At 34.1% G+C, this 23,315-nt stretch overlaps 1 protein-coding gene across 1 annotated transcript in view; it reads right to left on the bottom strand.

Moving 5' to 3' along the window:
* LOC145678828 (corticotropin-releasing factor receptor 2-like) overlaps positions 1 to 23,315 on the bottom strand; it is a 64,754-nt gene that overhangs the window by 6,331 nt on the left and 35,108 nt on the right. The window contains exons 2-8 of the mRNA XM_081749378.1: positions 21,040 to 21,460; positions 19,888 to 20,007; positions 16,132 to 16,300; positions 11,619 to 11,742; positions 8,427 to 8,604; positions 2,460 to 2,590; positions 714 to 799 (exon numbers count right to left, since the gene is read on the bottom strand). Of these exons, the coding sequence (XP_081605504.1) occupies positions 714 to 799; positions 2,460 to 2,590; positions 8,427 to 8,604; positions 11,619 to 11,742; positions 16,132 to 16,300; positions 19,888 to 20,007; positions 21,040 to 21,460 (1,229 nt within the window). The remainder of the gene's footprint in view (positions 1 to 713; positions 800 to 2,459; positions 2,591 to 8,426; positions 8,605 to 11,618; positions 11,743 to 16,131; positions 16,301 to 19,887; positions 20,008 to 21,039; positions 21,461 to 23,315) is intronic.

Genomic DNA, 23,315 nt, shown 5'->3' with positions numbered 1-23,315 from the left:
AGAGGTGAACGCTCTACTACTGAGCCACCGCGGCCCCGTGTATATTTTTGAAATTCCAAATAAATGGAAATAGGGACAAGTGGGATTCAACAGTTAGCAGTAGTGAACAAAGAGTGATTTTTCCTGTTTGAAAATTCAAGATCTTTATCTAAACCATCGGCCAGGGACGTACGCAGGAATTTATTTCGGAAAGAGAGTCCAAGATTTTCATGGAACATTGTTCAAATTCAATATGAGAATAAGTTATACAAAAATTTGTATAAATACCGGTACTCTTAATATTAGATGGAACTTACACATAAGTCAGGATTTCAAGGGGAGGATCTCGAATCCCCCAGAAACCACCTTTGTGTACGTCCCTCCTATAGGCCGTTGTTTTCCCATGTAAACGAAACCATGTTTTGACTCTAAATACTATAAGCTTAACATTTGTATTTCTAATCCTGTGAGGAAGCAAATTGAAATATGCTTGTCGTTTACTGTCAGGATGAAGAATCACATCCGCCATCTTTCATCACTGTCCATTATTTTCATCAATTTTTACATTAAAATTACTACATTACTAAACAATTATTTATAACAAAATTCAGTTATATAGTTTATACCTAAAGATATAAAAGCTTAACTGAAGTCAAGAAACCTCAATTAACGTTCACACGTAACATTTACAGCAGATTTGATATTTTTAAATGTGTGAAATCAGATGAACATACCTAATGGGAACAGAGTTATCCGTATGCACACGACGTAATGTAGTCAGTAATACTCGAATAATATCCAGAAGTAGTATTGTATTAGTCTGAAAAAGAAATGTTTAAAAATGCAGATTAAGAACTTGGGGGCAACTGCTTGCAAAATTCACAGATAAAATTCCCACCCACCCCCTCACACACTACAACACAGAAGAAAAAAAGAGAAGCAGTGTACCCACCAGGCCCACCGGGTTTTTACCCCGTCCTGAAAGAACCTCATAATTTTTTATTTTATTTTATAGTATACTTGTGTTTTATTCGCACCAGAGGCGTATTCACGGGGGTGATGGTTCTTTCGACTTTGAACCCTCTACCCAACAAAATTTTCTGGGTACACCATAATAGACAGCACACATGTAAATCTTGCATTAACATAGATACAACATTGGAAACTGTAATTGACCATGCAACTATACTGATAAAGTGAAAACTTGACACTGGGAAATCATGTTTATGGCATACAAATGAGCGAAGTGTACATTAATATCATTGCCAATAAGTCTATTCCGAAGTCATACGTCGGCCACTAGATAAAAATTGATAACCAGGGCCCGGATCTTGTTGATCTAAAATTTTCTAAAAAGTGACCTATAAAATGACACTAAAATTCCTGTAAAATGACCCTAAAAGTCACACAAATTGACATTAACACTTGCGTTTTCTTAAACGTTTATTTCGTTAAACATTGACATTTTTTTAATATCCATTGGATTTTTAATTAACATTTCTCACTCATATTCACAAAATTTTGTTTCAGTTAGTTGCACTCCGTTGATCATTTATTTCTATTGATCAGTCCATTGTACGGCATTGTAAGTATTGAAAGTGTCAATTCGCTCCCTAGTTGAAACTAAGGAGCACTCTTAAACAATAAAAGTTCCCAAGTGTACACTACATGAGAATAATAGATAAAAACCTATTTAAAATCTGTGTACGCCTTCTAATCCATTTTTAGTTATTCACGTGATCACATTTTTTGTGGTCAACAACCCAAAACTATCTCTTTGGGCACCTACCAACCCCCACTTTTCGTTAACCAGCTACATCTTAGTTTTCATTAGCTTGTTAAGAATGCAGTTTTTCCACCCCAATAGTCAGGAAGCAAGAAAAGAGATTTTTCAACTTCGTCTTTTCCACATCCGTAAACCGTATTCATTTAAAGATATCCTTATGTAGAAGAAAGAGAATTAAAAAAACATAAGTGACCTAAAAGTTACCTTACAATATTAAAAAAAATGACCTGAAATTTCCAAACGGCAAAAAGTGACCAAAAGTTGACCCTAAAAAACTATATTTTTAGAACCTGGAGTTGATGGATAACGTTTTTATTTAAACTTGAATTGTCCTATGCGTAACAGAAAAAAGTTGACTTGTCAACAAGATCCGGGCCCTGCTGATAACACACATGCAATTCACGTAGATTATAAATAAACGCACGTTAAAGCAATTGGCTATTTTTGTTGCAGAAACTATTCAAATGCGGTGGTTTTAAATAAGTTCACTAACATTACATAGATATTTAAGGCAACTTGACGAAACCCATTGACCACATTTTACTATCATAGTATCGAAATCGTTTAAGTTTAAAACGGAACCAGCATTGCTTCTGATCTTATCTCAACAACTTGTCCAGCCTAGATACAAGAGTTTTCTTTAAAGTTCTGAAGATGTCACACGTAAGTTTAATAACAAATTTAGTTAACTTACCACAATAATGATGAGTCGAGGAGCATCGTTAATCCAATGCAGCTTAGTTTTGTTATCCAGCATCCAACAGTGTGTGTCATTAAGAAGTGCCATACAGATTGCCCACACGAGAGTTGGTACACAGGTAAAACCTGTCAAGAAAATTCAAGATAACAGACTCAATAAGAGACAAATTAATACATTACTATTTTATTCTGTCATGCTTGTCGATTAGAAATTATACAGGATTATGCTGGCGATTCGATGTAACCTTGTCTAGAGATAAGGCGTACAGGGAAGAATGAACGTAAAACATCCATTGTGCCTCTTGCACTTACACTGTAGAGATCTGCACGGGTCGGAATCTTTACCTAGGCCCGTCAATTAATAATGTGAGGGCCGACCCGAGTCTGAAATGTACTTTAGTATTTAGCCCGGTCCGAGCTCATGTGATAATCAAATAAGCCCGAATTACAGAAAGTTAATAATTGAAGCAAAATTATATTTTTATTTACAGCAATTAGATGTTTAATTTTGTAGTTGTGTTTTAAAAGTTCTCCAGAAAAAACAATATCGTTATACAGTATGTTCACAAAGTTAGGCCCGAGAAGCCCGAGAAATAGGGTTGTATATATTAAAAATTTACTGCCAGAGCCCGGCCCGCTCCCGAAATGATAATGCTTTGTAGGCCCGAGTCCGGCCCGCGGGCTCGGCCCGAGCCCGTGTAGACCTTTATTACACTGTAAACAGTGATCTAGGATTACTTAATCCTTTGCCTTATGTTCAACAGGTTGAAGGTACAAGATACACTGCAAGAATCACACTAATTTTTTGCACCTACTTTTATTTAGATGTCTTATCTCCAAAAAAAGGTGGCATCGAATGGGCAGCACAATTGCCAGATCTAATGATAGCATTTATTTCTGAAGAGCACTATGTACTGCTCACCAACACCTCACACAACTGAAGAATTTTATGTGCGAATACAGGAAGAGATTTCAAGAGTCCCGGTAGAAATATTACACTGGGTTGTGACACGTTTTCGTGATAGTCTGGTTAAGTGTGTGCGTGTAAATGGAGGGCATATTCAGGATGTCATTTTGAAAAATTGACCTTAATGTTAGGTTTATCAAATGCAAGGTGTATATTTTGTACTAAAAGTATGTCAAAGCATGTAATATTTTGTTTTTTTGTGATTTCACTACCACTTAAAAATCGACCAATTCGCTGCTGGACTCTTATGTCTGTATTATTTAGTAAAATAACAGGGGATAATAGAAAGAAACAAGACATCAAATACTATAGAATATATCAAATGTACAATGAATTTGAAGAACAGCAAAGGCTTGTGACCGATAAAATAAGATAACTTAGAAAAAAAACTGATGAAAACATATGTGTGGAGAGAGGCTTTGTATGGATGTGGAGTATGAACTTAAAGAAAACTTCTGAAGAGAAACAGATGAAAGCCTTCAAAATATGGTGCAATAGAAGAATGGCAAAAGGTAGACGAGAATAATGTATCAAATGAAAGCGTGTTGTACTTACACCATAAATTGGAAGTATGCTGATGTTTTCGGAAACAACACATAGCATGATTAGATATATTATAAGACACAGAGGAGTCATGTTATATAAAGACTCTCGACAGCGGCGCAAATCTGTCTTCAACATTGGGGTGGGGGTCGGGGAAGATCTTTCTTATAATATACTAGCAGCGTTCACCCCGCTTCGCTGCGGTCACCCCGGAACGCAATAAACTTTGTTACTTAGATAATTTTTACTTTTTCGCTTTCAAGTGATATGATAAAAACCATAGAAGATTGCAGCAAATCTTAACATTATATCGCCTGTCATTTATGTTAACCCGCCCCGCTTCGCTGCGGTCATCCCGGTGCTGGCATATTGTAAAAGTGTCTGTAAAAATAAGCAAATCAATTAAAAAATTTTAAACAGAAGATTCAAGCTATTTTCCGCTGTATATCGCCTGTCATTTATGTTAACCCGCCGAGTGACACGGTCATGCGGGTTGCATATAAATACGTTTATTTTTACCCATGATGAACTAATAACAAAGGATTTGTACGTTATGGACACTTGAATGGTCAATTATCTCAAGACACTGGTAATTAAAAATTAAAGTGATATGATAAAAACCATCTAGGGTCCAAATCCTAATAACCCCCCAAAAATGAAAGAAATTGGTTCAGCCGTATTAGCGTGATGAGCGGACAAAGGATTTTGTACGTTCTCTTTTATATATATAGATTTTTTAAGCGATGTTCAAAACATTTATGAAGTTGAAAAATAATGCTGTGGAAGATCAGGGGACCAGAGTTGTCTTCAACATTAGGAGACGGGTCGATGAGAGGCTTATTCTGGGGGAAGGGGATATGAGACTCATATTACGGTAGATGGTATGTTTCTACTTAGGTTTTCGCAATGGTCCTCTTCCAGAATGTAGATAAAAATTCCATTTCAAATTGGATTATTGGAGCGGAAAGTCCCCCAGTCCGAAGATTGCAGGGGATATGTCCCCCTCATCCCTGCCTGATTTGCGCCAATGACTATATAGAGAAATGCAGATGATCTGTCTATTGGAAGGTCAGAGTGAAATATAGTACATTCAATGCATAAGAGAAAATGAAATGAAATTTTTGAGTTTTACGTCCCACGATTATACCGGTTAGGCTAAAGGAGACGGTGATGACGAGAGATTAATGAAATGGTGGAATGAAGAAAGTGGGAGGAAAGGGGAGAACTCCGAGAAAACCCACGCACGCGGTGTTTGTCCACCACAAAGTTCACTTGGAGGGAGTAGGGTTTGAACCCGAGGCCCCTAGCACCAGAAGTGAATGCCCTACCACTGATCCACCGCGGCCCTTCAATGCATAAGAGAATCAAGTCTATTTTTTAAAAGTCATTTTGGACATACGTATTTCATTTTGAGATCTCTATTTGAAGCTCCATTTATAGCTTAAAAGATTTATATCCAGATATTATAAATAACTCTTACATATTAAAAAACAGTATTAACTTTTGCATGTACTTAAACGTATCGTACTTTGTCTCTTTTTCTCTCAGCTTTGGTGACTGAATTGGTTCCCTTGTGCTCTAAACACTCCATATATCGTTGAAATATATATGTGTCATTCAATCTTGTCTGACAGTTACGTGTGTTTGCGTTATAAGTGTAAGCAGATGTTGCTAAGCTGCGTCGTGAGTTCAACATGGAGCAAAATGTATCTGTATACTGTAAAATAAAACTGTTACAGAATCTTATCAAATGTTGGAATAAATGTGTAAGGCCATTTGTTTGTCGAGTGCGCGTGCATTTGCATGGCAGAGGAGTTTTAGGAAAGGACAAGAGTCAATTCAAGACGACGAGCAAGAATAGTGAGAACACAGAAATTGGTGGGAAAGTGAGAACACTCATTACGGAAAATCGAAATGCGACATTGCTAATCCTTGCTAAGGAGTTATGCGTAAATAAAGAAACTATGCGGCAAATAATAAGCTACGATCTCAACAAGAAGGTCTGTGGCCGTTTCGTGCCTCATTCCCTAACAAGTGACCAACAGAGGATCAGAGTTGCTCACTACAAAGGACTGGACTGCTATCGACAATAGGACCCTAATTTCCTTCTGAATATGATCACTAGGGATGAGACATGGAGTTTTCAACATGGCCATCAACAAAACATCAGAATGTAGAGTGGAAATCCCTCGCTCTCCACAAACCAAAACACTGTGCCAATCAAAATCCTAAATCAAGTTTTTGCTCATTGTTTTTGAACAATATTAAGGGTATTGTGAATAAGAAAGTCGTACTTACAGGACAGGCAGTTAATACCTCATTTTACCTTGTGGTACTGAAGCGGTTACTTTAACGTATCATCCCGAGTATCGGAGTGATGTTTAATGGCGCCTGCTCCATGACAATGCCCCAAGTCACAAGACAGGATTGTCCAAAAAGAGGTTATGTATGTTGTCCCCCTGCCTATTCACCATATCTGGTCCTGTGCGATTATTTTCTATTTCCTAAATTCAAGTCTCCGCTCAAAGATTCGTATTTTGATGACAGAACGGCCATCAAGAGAGGTACGACAAGTTTTCAACAGCATTAAACAAAAGGACTTCCAACAATCATTCTGTGCACTGACAACTACGACGCAACGATGTATGGATGCAGGAAGATCGTATTTTGAATGATGCAAGATTAGAAACTTCCTATGTGTATTGTTTTTTCTACAGCTCAAGTCTCGATTTCAAATTTCGACACTACATATACATGAAAAAGCTCTGACTGAACGACTAATAATTGCCTAAGTCAAATTACTTGGTCTAGAAACTTGAGCTAGTAATTTGTACAGTACGTAGGATTTACGATGTTGGGTATCAGTGGCGCACACACAGGGGGTATCGGAATTTTAGGCCCTATGAGCAAGGTATTATGCAAAAATGAACGTTACGTATATAAAGCACACGTGTCCTTAAAGGATAAAATCGAGTGTTTTAACTACCCCTTGATCATATTTTGCACATACCACTATAAGGTACCACTAAGAATGTATTTTCGAAAATTCGACGTGAAAGGGAAAGGAAAATAAAGATTTCAATTGTTGTAACAAGATGTCCATATCTGGGAACTCCTTAAGTTCAGAACTTCATATTTGGTACTTGGGGTTTTCATTTAAAATAAGTAAATACGTGTTTCAGAGTTTTACTCAGAAGAAAAGAAAGAGGGGTGGAATGTTTCATTAAGATGCCCATAAAAGCTGTTCGAATCTCGTACAATCTACATGAAAGACGCAGAAGGAAGAATACGAAATTTTGTCCGCAGTAACACATGGGGCCATTTGCTACTACAAGAAATAGGAAAGTAAAGACTACAGGGAAATAAATAAACAGGTTTAGCTTATAAGAAAGTACGGGAAGCTCCGTCCTAGCACTTGTAAGATTGCAGACTGAAAAATGACATATCAGTTATGAAATTTGGTCTATTTGCTTATAGTCAAAAAGGAAAGCATTATTAAAAATACATATAGAAGTATATATTATAATGTATCCCTAAATAAATTATGAAGTGTGCCACTGAAATATTTTGTCAAATTTAAATAAACTTTTTCCAAGTAACTTCTTGATACAAGCCTCTCCATACTTGGGAGTACAAAGCAATTGATTACTCGAATTGTAGCATGGCTATACAGTTAGGTATATGTTTAAAATGTTACATTTTGTTTACTAACAGAGTTAAATGATGGCTTTAAGTGCAATACGGCATCTTAACGTTTGCCGTTATAAGATACAATTTGTCAAACATCATTCAATTTGATGGTACGTTGAAGAGGTCTATGAATTAATTATGGTACTTCTGTATGCCCTCCACCAAAGTACTTACTTTTTCCTACTATTTCTACGTGCGAATGAATTCATGTTGGCTAATGATAAAGGAAAAAAGTATAAATGCGAAATCAACACAGGCAGACTGTAAGAGAAGTTACATCAACAAAAATTCAAGTTTTATCGCTCCAAAATAAAATCTTTTCGGTTTATCGTCCCACGATTGTGTTCTTTAGCCTAAGAGAGATAATGATTAAAGAAAGTGAATGATGATGGAAGAATTTGTGGAATGATAATGTGGGAGGAAAGAGAGTACCTAGATGAAATCCGACGGACACGATGTTGTCCATCACAAATTTACTTGTTCAGGGATCGAACCAGGGATCCTGCACATTAGAGGTAAGCGCTCTACCACGAAGCCACCGTGCTCCCACTCCAAAATAAAGCAAGAGAACTTATTTAATATACTAATACTAGTGTACAAAGTATAATAGGCAACTTTTCTTCCTTTAGTCTGAAGCGATAAAACTTGAATTTTACTAATACGGCTTCCCTCACGCCGCCGCTGAAAATTAAATAGTAAAATTTTTCTAACCAAGAATTATTTAATAAGATTATATTAAGCTATGCTCTGTGCTATACTTACACAGACCAACGATGATTAAGTACCATTCATTGGGTTCTCCTTTGAACGCTCTAGCTAGAACTCTGTGAAGGTAGAGTGCTTCCAGAAACATACATGTGAAGACCATGGAAGCACTCAACTTCTCCAACGTCATCAGCACTTTGCATCCGATACCGTTTTGGGTCGAAATCGTTTTCCTCTGAAAAGAAAGAAAAAATAATATAAATTATTCCTTTCTTAAATAATGAAAGACACAATTATTATTAGTAGTACTCAAATAAAAGATGTTTCAGTCAGAAACATCAATGATTTTCCATCGCTAGGCTCTGTCACTAATAACGTTGTGAGGTATAGAACAATTGAATTAAGTTTTCTTGACATAAGTCTCTGTCATTAACAGTGTTGGGTATCATTGTCTTTAAAGAGAGACAGTCTGCACCAGCCATTGGATCTGGTAATGCATAGTATATCTCTTCCGTAAATAGATGAAGTTCCGTATTGCTTGAACGACCCTATCGAGGAAGAGTGTGGTGGTCTCTTCCAAATCTTGGCATACATTGGATTTGGAAGGTAGTATAGCTACAACGTGTACGTGGTACCTAAACACATTGAAGATAGGCAGTTCTAAATTGTTTGGCCAGCCTTCTGGGGAGGTTGTTCTACTCTCAAATGAACATGTCTCTTCGCAAGTGGCCTACATCACTCATTGGCTCTGGTAATGTACGGTATACCTCCACCGTAATTGGAGGAAATCCCGTATTGCTTGGACGTGCTACTGGGGAGGGAATGCCAGTATACTGCCTGTTGGAGTTGAACGTTAACTGAGGAAAGATGCTTATTTCAGGTATCTGGGTAAAGATTTTCGATTTCAGTAAAAGGGATGAAGCTCTTCAGGATAAAGGGCAGGCATCAAACTTAGATGATGATTTAACACGTACCATTGGATCCGGGAGTATCTCGACGTGTTCGCGGTACCTTTACTCGAAATACAGTAGCCGTTGAACGCTTGAGGTAACTGAACCTAAATAACGACTCATACTCCATTCTGAAATTTTAAACGGCCGTTTTGTAAGTAACGGGAATGATCAAGCGCCCTCGGACATGGCTGGAGCTTCCGAATTGGGATCGACTGCCCAGCTGGAGTCAAACCTTGGGATGTGGTATCTACTGTTAGTGCTGGCGGGAGGTGATCTTATTCTAATTTGTTTAATATTTTCCAATTAAATGCTTTTTTCGGGCTCAGAATAACTAAATAAAGATTTCACTCATATGTAGTCTGAGTGAAATAAAATATGGAGAAGAAAGTAATAGAGTTAAAAATGCAGACGAAGTCAAGGGAATTATAGGTCAAGTATTAGCAAGAAAGAAGAAAATGATAACGTTTAGTGTAGATGTTAAAGCGATGTTCCCAATCATCAGAAAAAGGTTATAGTTTGATGGTTGTAAAAGAAAATGAAAGACAAAATTATAATTAAATAAAAAAAGAAAATGTTCTAAAATGATGTGGGAAAACAGTATGTGCACTATGGAGGAGAAATTAGTAAGGATAAAAGGGCGGTTGAGCAAAGGATCAAGATTAAACCGTACTGTCAGAGATAATAATGATCAAATGACAAAAGAAGCTTTAAAAAGGTGTAGTATAACGATAAAGGAGAGAGGAAGTCTTAAAACAAAGTGGTAAAAGGAAGAATTCTCGATGGGTGTGTATTGCATAGAAGTGGATGAAGGAGTTAAAAAGGAACTTATTATTAAAATGAATAGCTAGGATGAGGGGAGAAAGGAAGTCGTAAGCTAGTTGATAGATTGTTAGTCCCGTACATTGTTAGTTGAAAATGAATTCAATAAAGAAGAATTGAAAAAGGAAAACGAGCAAAAACAGAGAAGAAAAGGAAAAAGAGTGGAGGAAGAAGAATAAGGAGGAGGAGGAGGAGAAGTAAGACCGGTAGGGATAGAAAGCATAAGAGAGAAAGTTAGTTCTTAAGCTGTTAAAAAAGAGGAATAAGGACATTCATAAAGAAAGTAGGAGAATATTGGAGCAAGTGAAAGAAAAGAAGAGAAAGGGAAATTAGATACAGCAAAGGAGGAAATGGGGTGTATAAGACTGAGTGTAACGAATTTAATATGAATTACATAAAAGAGACAGGAAAAGGTTAGAAGAAAGGATAAAACAACATAAAATGACCTTACGAGTGAAACAACATTGTTTATAAAGATGTCAGGAAAATAGGACATAAAATAGACTGGGAAGATTTTGGAGGACTAGAAAGAAAAAAGAGAAGAAAGTAAAAAGAAGCACAGTTGAAGCAAGAGAATAGATAAAGAAAGATTTGGCTAGTGAGTTAAGTTTACATAATTTGTTGAGCAAAGTATTAGATAGAATACATGAGAAAGACTGCAAAAGAGCCAACACTCAGTTTAGTGTGGGATATGAGAAAGGATAGTGCATATATGTGTGTGTAATTTAAAGTTGTTTTTTTTTTTTTTTTTTAAAGAAAGATTAAACCTAATTAAATGTTGAGGACTATTCTTAATTAAAAATTTAAAACTGTTCAGAAGTAAAAACGAAATTAATAATCTCACTAGTTGTTAAAAGCTACCTACATCGTCTCATTTTCTGAAATATGTAAGCTGTAACCATAGATTATGCGATTGTGCTTTCATAACGTTTCTGATGTATTACCGCTTAGTAAGTGTTTCCTCTGGTCAGAGTTTACTTTTATTGAACTCAATGATAGATTTAGATCATATTATAGATATGATTAGTGAGTTCATGAATTTACAAAGAATGTATCTATCTACTCGTAGATATTTAAAACAATAACCACTAAGATTGAAGCAATTCAAAGCATGTCATTACTGTAACTTCTAATTGCTATTTAATGTTTAATGTAGTATAATCAATTTGTAATTAAGATAGGTAATCAATATTTCAACAATTGGTTAATTCCTATAAATAATCAATTACGTATTAAAAGTGGGTGTTTCAGGCCTTAAAACATCGATTTAAATAAGAAAATTAAACATTATTCTTCCAGCTTAACAAACGCGTAGTAAAATGAATCAATTTCAGTCATAAGGAAACTCATGTATAAATCATGTGATAATTTCCAAAACAAAAGGAGCACACACCTGAGTAGGCAATTTTAAATTATAGACTTATTTAGATATGCATATTTAATAAGAAAGCACATATATTTCAAAGAGAATACTTACCGTATCTGAAGTATTGATATCATCGAGAAGTAGGATACCTTTGTACAAAATAGTCATCAAATTTCGGAAGATGAGAGCAACAACAAGAGAGCAATGTAGCATATGTCGCATGACACGAAGTTTTCTGCAACAAAAATGAACATTAAAACAGTAAATAAAATAATTAATTTTTAGCTAAAATCAAATCACTGATTTTTAAAGTAACAAATTTGTTGATTGTATTTCAGGTAGTATTATGTGGTTTCAAACCATCTCTAAGTCTAAAGTTCATGAATCACATTGGATCGTTGCTGAAAATGTTAAATCCCTTTAATTGATCAATCCTAACTTCCTACATCAAATAGAGAGTTCATTATCGTTAAAGTTATTTTAAAATATTTAAGTTCTTGGAAATAAACATAGCAGAGAAAACCAATTTGCATGCTCCTGTACAGAATTGGTCTAAACAAAGTATCTATATTAAGGTATGCTATGGTATCTATGGCATTTATGCTGTGTTTACTCATTGTTAGTTATTTACAGGTATGTTTCTATTGTCTCCAAAGACTAGATTTAAATTAATTTTATTGTTGCGTCTATATTATTGCGTAGCATCAACACTGTTTTCATATAATGATAGTAAACTTCAAATTAGTTTCGATGGAAATGAACTGTAAAATGAAGTATTTGATTTAAAATCTACAATATCAACACATGACAAATATTATAATGATACTTGTAAATCATGGAGTGCGATTTTCGAGAAAGCGGATGTAGAAATTGTTCAAAATTATGTAGTATCCTCTTGCTATATCAGTCAGAAATAAGGTTGCCAACTGACTGGTATTTTACCGGCTGACCAGTAATTTTGTCAGGCTCAACTATATATTTTGAAGGTTTGAAATACAATTATTCTTCATTTCTTTGAGAATTGTGAGCTGGTGTCGGTAATTTTAATTTTCAGAGTTGACAATCCTAGTGAATAATGAACATATCGAACCAATGTTTAGTATAATGAAATTTTTATAATCAGATAATGGAAAGTGGATGTCCAACGGAACTTGCGATAACCAAAATTTGTGTTCAGGTGAACTTGAAAGTGACCGTAAAGATTCCTATAAAACTATTCTAGAAAGTAGGGTTCTTCTTGACGCAGTGAAGAGCTCCAAATAATGTTTTGTGTTACTTTCATTTACATTAGTACTACAGAGCTCCTACGTGGCTAAGCGGTTAGCGTACGCGCCTTTGGCGCGGGAGACCCGGGTTCGATTCCCGGCGGGAACTCATGTGGTTCGGATTCCACGTTAATCAGTAGGTCCACGTCTCATATAGCCTCGCTGCTGAACGGGACGTAAAACTCAAAATCAATCAAACATTAGTACTACATACATTTGGTTAGAAGCATAGCCGCCAACTTTAAATTCTAATCATGGATGGCCACACTTCGGTGCTTATGAGATAAATCGTGTCGTCTTATCTTCTGATTTTGATAGATCATCAGTTCCTACACTGCGAGACTACCCTTGAGAGATGTGCAAATCAACAGCGGCACACAGTCTATTACAAATAAACTGAAAAGGTGTAGTTTTTATTTTATTTAATATATACAGCCAAGAATGACTTGATCATTGGATCAATTAAAATTATGGTTAAATATTATGTAATAAACCATCATAAAGCCATTCACAATTTTTTTAAGTTTTAAAGAGAAAATTTTTCACGAAATTTTCAAAATGAAGAATTAACCAAACAAATAGTAACCACTTTAAGTTGATATTACTATATTAAAGTTCCTAATAACTCTGTAGCAAAATTGAATAACATATTTCTTAAATTTCAGCGAATTTTGAGAACGGGTAGTATCCCTAAATTAAATGTTATAACAATTATGAACTATTTGGAGTTCTAGAATAAACTACTCTAGAGTCTAAACTGTTTATTGCAAATATTATGTTCTACAGTGAAAAATTATTGTTAGATTATGTTTGTTCTATTTTTCAGTTCAATCTTCAAATCCATTCATTAAACTTATCTGATAAGTTAATTATGACCGCCTATTTTACATTGATAAGCTTACATGCTGATGTATATGTTTATAGTATATAACTTATTTCCTTTAAATAAAAAATCCGAAATACAGTGTAACTTTTGTTCGAGCTGAATTTGCTCTCGCACATGCCTTTACAGATTTAATTAAAAACAAATTAGTTAAAAACAAATTAGAACAATAACATAATTATCATTTGGCATGTTATCAATGGACGTACAGAATAATAAACAACTTGACTTTCGTTATCACCATTTTCCTCGTAGTAATAACAGTGGCGGAGAGGGGCAATGTTACATCTTTCTGTCATTCATAAAATTACGTAAACTTTCTTTTCCAACAATTCTACTACGCCACAAGAATTTTCTGCTCTGCGTCCCACAACTCGTTGTGCACTGTGCTTTTACATGTGCCCCGTTTGTTATAAACCTTGCATAGGTTAAGATTTACAGTTGTTAACACTCTGGATGAATGCTATTTTACCCAAGGAAATTATCATGATATTTTCAACAGCAACATCGTCTCGTAGTCATCATACAGGGACGCAGTGTTTAACGTAGGATTCAAACTACATTAACTCGTATTGGGAATACAATTTCTTTCCCCATAGTATTAAAAATGAGTATTGTTCAACTTTCCTTATTTTTTCCCTTCCTTTCCTTTATATCTGGCTGCAGAGAAGATACAAACAATTTAGTCACAACGTAGCTCACATATAAAGTAGTCTTCACTGAATCCACAAATGGAGAAAGGTACCATCATCATCATCATAGGTATTTTAATATTGTTGCCAGATCACTTCCTGCAACTGAGAAGCTTCCATGCTCCACGATCTTCAGCTAACCTTTTCGTCTTCAAGTACGAAGTCTATGTTTTGTTATCGTCAATTAATTTATGAAATGAAACTAAAATCGATTTTTTTTTTTGTTGTTTTATTTCATGATTCACTCTTTTGAGCATGGTCTATTCGTAAGATGTGAATGAACCATATTTCGCGTATTCAAACATAGCTTCTTTTAGTTACAAGTGATGAGTTTCCATATAAAAATCAGAAATACAACTCAAATAAGATACACATAATCTTAAAAATCGTCCTTTATGTGGACTGTATATATTTATTTATTTATTGTTCAAGACTGACTTCTAATTCCTATTCAAACAGTACTTTTTGTACGCTTTTATTGTGTCCAATAAACTAATTTAGAACTCTGACCGCCCATAATTTGCGAACCGTAGATCTGCACAACATAATATTGTATTTCACGCGCTTATATATAGCGTCTACCATCATGCTACGTTTAATCTCAATCATGTCAAAACTTTCTTGTTTACGAAAATATGACTCAAACTTTGACCACCCTATAACTCAGGAACTTTGACCACTTGTAACTCAAAAACCAAATATCCGCACAACATAATATTTCACACGCTATACCAGGTGTATAAAAAGTCCAGGACTATAGGTGAACTATGAATGACCTAAGTAATGATAAGAAAAATGGGTAGAGAGGATAGTTATTCGATATAGATTGTTTTCAATTTATAATGGTGGAATTTTCCAATTGCTACAGCTGTTTGGGTTCCACGATGGTATGACGCCCGATGTTATAATAAAAAGCAACATTTTTAAGTTTAGTGGGCTGTTCGAACGGAACATAAGTGCATGCAAACATGACATAGAGAACGTGCACATTGTCATGTGAGGGAACCTAGCACACCTCAAATCATTTTTCCAATAATCTTTTATTGTTAGTACAGTGAAGGCTCAAGCGTGTAGCCTACTGAACTGGCAACGTTCCGTTTTTATGTAACATACGGTGCCTTACCAGTGTGGAGATCAAACGGTTGATGCAATTGGAAATATCCCTCCATTGGAAACCACTTATTTCCAACAACTTATTTTCCTTACACTCTTTAGGGGGTATCCTTACTCATAGGTAAGCTGGCCTATGGCCACAAACTTCTGATACACCCTGTACAACAAGTCAACATCTATTATTCTGCCAAACTTGATCGCAATCGGATGATTTAGGTGGTTTTATTTTTCGAAAATATGACTCAAAATTTTTGACTGCTCATACTCGATAAGCAGAAGTTACACCATATATGTATTTCATACAATTAAGTCTACCCCGATACCAACTTTGATTCGAATCGGATAAGTTAGGTGTATTTCTTGTTATTGTTTTTTTTTTTTTTTTTTTTTTTTTTTTTTTGAAAATATGACTTAAAATTGGTCGTCCATATCTCGTGTAAAGAGCCCATTCTTAGAGAAAATTTCCACATTACAGAGGTTGATTAATTTATATTGAACAGGTTGTCCATCTTCTTGTCTTCTCCGAGCCGTTCGAAAGTGCTCTTGACATTTAGGGGAAAATGAAATTAAGGTCGAACGCAAGAAATACACTATTTCAGTTACTCTTACCTCTATTGTTCACCAATGAAGTTACTAATAGGACTGTACAAGTATTTTAATAATACACTTACCTATAACTAAGAAAGACAATAACTGCTGGAATTAGGGTGATAAAAGGTAACGCAAGAACGCATATGTGAAATACAGCTCGAGTCCATAAATATGGCGTACGAGAACAACTCGTATAATCAGTCTGTACGTTCCATGTCCCATTAGCAAAACATTCCTTTTTGCTTATATCTGTTGGAATAAGATAATATTCACTGAATAAATAATTTTTTCAATCACCCACACTTGAACACATCATATAGAAATATACGTGAATAAATATAAGATGATTAACGTATTAAGTAAAAATATTTACCTTAGTAATGCAGATCATAAAGTTAATTTTTCTACTTCAAGTATAAGTTCAACAAAGTGTTTCATTTATTCAAGTCTGGTTTATCAGCTTAAGATTAACACTTTCAATTCTACACTCGAGCAGGAACTCAGGGCACCTTATTAATGCGAAACTATGAAGCTCGAATTTAGTTTCGAATATTACGTATGAGTATCTCAAATACCTTCGGCAGGTGCTGACCGTTTATCGACTCTGTGAGAAAACTCTATTCGTACTTGCACCTAAAAGAAAATATTATTTGCTTGATTTCTAATGATAAAAATGTGAAGATATATGCTAAAAACTTTTGTCAGTATTTTTGGTTTATAGGACTGCACTGACGAGCATAGATAAATGTTTTGTGCTAAAGCTTTTCACATGTTTTTCCTTAACTCATAATGGTTCAACTGAGAGATCAAATTTTGCATACCTTAATATAGCTCATTTCCCAACGTCATACAACAATGAAATTTAGCACAATAACAGAAGTCTAATGGTAGTACAATATTCCATTTATAGTTATAGTTGGATATAGTTATCATCTTTATAATTAAGTTGTTTTTTCTTAGAATAATATTACTTGAACCGTACGGAGATGGACCGTACGGACCGTATCTCATTAAGGAAACCATTTTACTTATTTCCCGACGTCACACGATCATGAAATTTACCATAGCTACGGAAGTCAGGAGACGATACAATATTTCATTGTTACATTTGTATATTTCTCTACATTTATATTTTTAATTAGCAGTGATTTTTAGTTGGGCCGTACTGAGATAGGTCATATTTTGTTATAAAAACATGAAAGTGATTTTGTTTGTGATCAAATCACGGGTAAATTACTGAACTGATTGATATGATTTCTTGGATATCATTTACCTAGAATGGGTTTTTATCATTACTTTGATGAAAATGCATATTTTACAGGGGGAGCGAGGGGGTCATAATTCATGCAAAAATTTAATGTCTCAAGAGCCTTTCAAGCTAGGAACATTAAACTTAGTATATACAAACTCCTCATTAAAAATAACACCTCACATGTTTGAAAATTTTCGTTTTAAGTGGTGGAAGACGGTCATTTTATATCTATATCTATATCTAAATTTATATTAATACCTATATCTACACATAGTGAAACATTTTATTCCCCAATAGGTACGCGCTTACGTTTAAGAACTTAGAGATACTTCATGTTGCACAATAGGTTTATGTTTCTCCTAGCTAATGTAAGTAAGTATTATTATTGTGTTGAATAGATTATCGTGTGTATGTATGTTTATATGTTTCAGCAGCATAATTCTGGAACTTTTTGAGCAATTTCCAAAACTTGGTAACATATATGATCTACAATCTCAAAACAAATACTATGGAGGAGGTACATCTTTAGTACCCAGGAGTTTGTGTACGAAGGGGTACTAATTTTTACGTTGTTTCTCTAACTTAGAAAGGCTGGATAATGTCCTCAAATCTGTCAACCTTAGTTTAACTCATTTCTCGTAAAAATAATTCATGAATACATAACCTCATTTCTTGTAAAAGAATCTCACTACTCAAGCAAGGAATACCATTATTTAGAAACAGAATTAAACAGAAAAATTATTCATAACAAACTCACTAGCTCTATCTAATGCGAAAAAATTCACTACTTTTTTGATGAATCTGATAAGTGAATGAAAAACAAATAATGAACCATGCAGCAGTTTCACTCAATCACAGCAATAATAATAAGGTTTTACGCCTTTTCCATACTACGTTTCCCTTGTAAAAGTAATAATTACAATAATAAAACCATGTAAGTGAAAGAGCAATTGTTTGATGCAATATTGTAGTAATTGCACTCGACAATACTATCAAATGTAATATTTACCTTAAATTAAAACGTTTGAAAATGTATTTGCCGTATATTTCGCATGCATACTTTTTTTACTATCCGTTATACATTAGTACAGTTTTAGAAGTGCACTAAACTGACAGATATCTAGAATTCGTATGGCTATACCCGTGTCCAGGAGTCCAGGAGTGAAAGTATAAACTTAGATTTGCCTTCAGAAGCAGTAACGTCTCTTGCACAAAATTTAAGCTAAGAACTAATTTTTACCAAAGGATTCAAGTAATGTTACTCATAACAATAAAATAAAGATTTTCTTTTCGAGGTGTGCAATAGATAAATACTTGTACATATACAACATGTCTATAACATGATGATAAAATTCATCAATACATAAAACTTATTTAATGTAAATTTTGAACATCTTAAATAAATTTGATTTAAACAACTCACTGAGCAAAACAATACGTTTATTGTAACAGTTTCGCCAAATATCCACTTTGGCTTCATTAGACCTTATCAGATAGATATCTGATGAAGCTAAAGTGGATATTGGTGAAACTGTTACACGTTAATAACTTTTACAATAAACTATTGTTTTGCTCAGCGAGTAGTTTAAATTAAATGTATGTATATTAAAAGCAAAGCTTGGACAATGGAAAACAATCTTGAGTAATTTCTGAGAAGATTTTATCGAAATTTCTTTCATAATTTGAAGGAATAAACGTGAACTTATGTATTTATTATGTTGTTACCTCATACATATGCTAGTAATACGTACATATTTATCTAACATTTAACATGTTCTACAAATTATTCATAGTTTTATTGCTGTCATTAAAACTACGTATAGTTTAATTCCATTGTTAAAACTTGTCTCTTCCCAATTCGGCAATTCTGACTTAATATCAATTTTTGAAAACTAAATTATAGAAGGGTACAAAATAATCACAGTCTAATTATATATTTTGGGGAGGGGAAGGTAAAAAATGTTAAAAGAAAAGTTTCGCACTGGAGTTCTATGGCATAAAAATATCATCCATAATCATTACACTATGTGGGATTACTGGTACAAAATTGCCAGATCATAATCAACTACAATTGCCTGAGTCTTTTCATATCCCTATTTCACCCGTTAATTAATTATGAAAGACACGTTAACTACAAATGAATTTTCTGTAATGAATTTGCAAATTTCTAACAATAGTGTTGCTTTATTCATTAGTGCAGGGGGATTTTATCTCAAAAATTAAAGTGGCGGAAATTCCCCCCGTGCCCAAGGATTTTTCACATTGCCTTATACAAGTTGGAGTCAATCTTGATTTCAAAAATAATCTAGATTAGAATTTAAGAATATAAGCTCCGTATTTAAATCCACTCTAATCTTTGATAAACAGAAAATATTGAGTAATTTCTCCCTTAGCATCCGAGTTATCTTCAGATCTATGTTTCTACTAAATTTTCTCTGATATAAATGATTAAATCATAGGAAAACATGATTTAATCTTCTATCTGCTTGAAATAATGAACTTAATGAACCATATAAAATACCACTAACGACGGTTGAATGTTGTAATTTTAAGATAGTATATAAATATATTAATTTATCCTTACGCTTGCATGTTGGGCCAGTTCCAGAATAAGTGAAGCTCGGACAATCTCCTAGTTGAGTAGTGTTTACTGGTGCCTCATCCCAACAATACCATGCATCCCACGTGGCAGGACAAGTAGAATCTGTAAGCGACAAATAACTGTATTGTTTTCAGTCAACCAATAATGAACATGATAACAAACAAAAGTTCCCGCGCAGGAAGATAGACATAAAAGCGATTTTTTTCATCTTTTGATATCCGTAACAATACAACATGTAAAAGTAAATCAAGATCTTTCAAAAACTCATTTGAATAACTAACTCTTCCTTAATTATATTATATAGAATCAAATTTTAATTGTTCTCTAGTGTTATTGTTTTCTACATTGGAGTACAACTCCAATAGTATCAAATATTGCATTCATTCTACTGTTTCAGGTAGGGCTGAGATAAGTCTTGTGATGGTTGATTTGAGCTCTCCTTACATTCACACTATTTTAGTACATAAATGCTGTTATTGTGAAATTACGATTTTTCTTAAGGAGTTACGTAGAGAAAATAATTTAAAATACATTGAACAATTAGTAAAGTTTAATGTAATTTTAACAACTTCTAAAAATCGATAATACCAGTAAAGTAAGCAAGTCAATAAATACAGAAGCCTCCATGATAACAGAGCTCTTTTTGTAAGAAAACAATTTGTAGCTGTCTGTCGGAGAAACAATGGGATAGAAATACTAAAGTTTTAAAGTTGGGTACTCTATGCAGTCTCAGAACCAATCGGAACGAAACTGTCTATAAGTACTTAATGAACTGCATATTTTTCTGAACATATATTTATCTAAACAAACAACTGAAAATTTGAGGGTGGCTGAAGGTGTTTACAGTTGGGCTCAGACCCCTTCCCACTTCCTCGCTACCACACGGACCTGAATACAGGTAAAATTCTTAGTAATGTGATAAAACACATTAGTTGGTAATCTAAATTAATCTACTTCGGAATTCACACTTTGTGTGATTTGCTATTCTGTAATGCGGGCTACCACCTAATATGTCATTAAATCTGACTTGATGTATTTCGTGTTTTTTGTTTTAAGAAGGTTGAATATAGTTTCGATAACGTAATATTCGTTCACAACAACAACAACAATAACAACAACAAAAATATATCTTACGTGAACCAGTCGTTGGATTTCCTCCTGTTCGTTGACAACATTTGACAGCTGATTCGCAGCATTCCACCCACTTTCGTTCATCCTCTTCCTCCAAAAAAGTAGATGCAATAAATCTTCTCATTCTTTCGTCTGTATGGTTGAAGAAGATTTGGCCTTCATCAGTCTTGATGCAAGGACAAGAGGAATTCCCATGCCCAGGACATTTGCACGAATTTACTTGTAACTTCATGCCTGGTTTGAAGCTTCCATCTGCTTTATATGTGTAACATCCCCAACCAGCAACCAAGGAAAATATTTCTTCTTGAAGTTCCCATTCTCTATATCTGCAATATTTGACTGTGGAAGTCAAATCAATATCTTCTTGTAGCAATAACCCATCGTCCTTTACAGTTTCAAACATATGCTGTCCATGTGTCAATTCCTGAAAAAATAAAAGTGTTAAATAGAATTCTAACATTCGTGAGAAACCATTAACACTCGACAATTATAGGATTCTACCGACTAGAAAGTCTATAGTTTGCTTTTTCATTATTTGAGGTTTATTCATGCTTCTCCAATATTTTATTACTAACTTTTTAGTGTTCACATTCCAATATATTTCATTAGTTGGTAAAATTTTTAGAATAAAGCCTTCAACTTCGAATTGGCAATTAATCCTTTAAAGCCCTTTGACACGTATATGCTATGCCACGCATACATATTATTACCATCCTCTAAGAATTATATCCTAGCTTCAAGTGACTTCTTTCTCATGTCTAAAGGGGGTATAACGCTACAAGGAAATGAATTTTCTACGCTTTGCGTTCGAGGATAAATGATGGTTTCATTACTTAAAGCTTGGCCTTAAAACGAATACACACACACTTTTTGTTGGAGCATAACAACAATTCTTTCTTTACTTAGCAATGGTGGAAAAGGAAAAAAAATTATCATTATTGTGTGGCATTTTAGATTCACAGTGAGCATATGCGTTACATACATACCATAGTATTTTCCAAGGTAGATTATGGTCGAGTACGTGTAGCCATGACCAGTCCATAGAACGCCAAATTGTCGAAAAAGGATTATTTTAGAAGGAAATTTCCCTAATTTATCTCGAATTTATGTTCCTTGTACATCATACACACATGTTCATGGTGCCGTTTGAAAGGTTGTTTTCTGAAGAGAACGTTATATAAACCTTGACACTCGAATGAATATTACTGAGGTAGAAGGTACTTAACTGAAAGTGAATACGTTCCTCAAAAATACACGGGCATAAAAGGGTTTCGAAGCTTCCAGCTACGAGTTGAAGCGATTTCAAGTCTCATTCAGAGGAAAGACGTATGAAATTTGTAAATTATTCATTGCAGCTTTGGAAAATTCAAGATTGCTAATAGAACTCCAACTGACCAAAGCAGTATATATATAGCCGAAAGTGTAACACAGATATATAAACTTAAAATAAATATATGCATGAAATATTGCTAAAGGCATTTGCAGATTAATCAATCGCAAAGTCTTTCAGTGATTTACACTTCCCAAACTGGAAGAAAGTCTGTAAAAGGTGCTCCTCGTCCTGATCTCTCTTCCGTGAGTCGGAATGAGGAAGAATCTCTTTTCTAGAATAGTACATCATATTTGGATTAAGAGAACGATGTTATCTAAGGACGATTTTGATTGACAGTACCTGAGAGTGTAACAATGTTTAACAAATTGTCACCTGCAGTTTATCACCTTTAGGATGTAATTTTATATCCTATTTCTCGAATTGTTTATCGATTATCATACACTGACCTTTCAATGTGATTTCCTTGATGAATTGTCTTATCAATACATGCATATAATATATATATATATATATATATATATATATATATATATATATATATATATATATATATATATATATATATATATATATATATATAATTAACTTTATTCTTACATTCATACTCAAATATTAATTTCGTTACGATATGTCTTTAAAATGTCTTTTTACTAAACTGATCAATTATGGAACTTATTATTGTAATTATCTTATCATTGAAAATTTTGGCTCAGTAATAGGACAATCATCTCTGCTGCGGAAGGTTCTTAGTTCGATTCTGTGAGTTTGTGGTGACAACTTCGTATTCGTGGGTTTAAAATTTTCATTTATTATTATTATTATTATTATTATTATTATTATTAATAATAATAATAATAATAATAATAATAATAATAATATTTTAAAGGTACAGTAGGTCTATTTACGGCGGGTTGCTAATAAATTATAATTTTAAATAACCTCAAGA

The sequence above is a fragment of the Thermobia domestica genome, chromosome 1 (assembly GCF_964235325.1).
Source record: "Thermobia domestica chromosome 1, izTheDome1.hap1.1, whole genome shotgun sequence".
Lineage (NCBI taxonomy): Eukaryota > Metazoa > Arthropoda > Insecta > Zygentoma > Lepismatidae > Thermobia > Thermobia domestica.
This window is presented reverse-complemented; position numbering and strand designations above follow the sequence as displayed.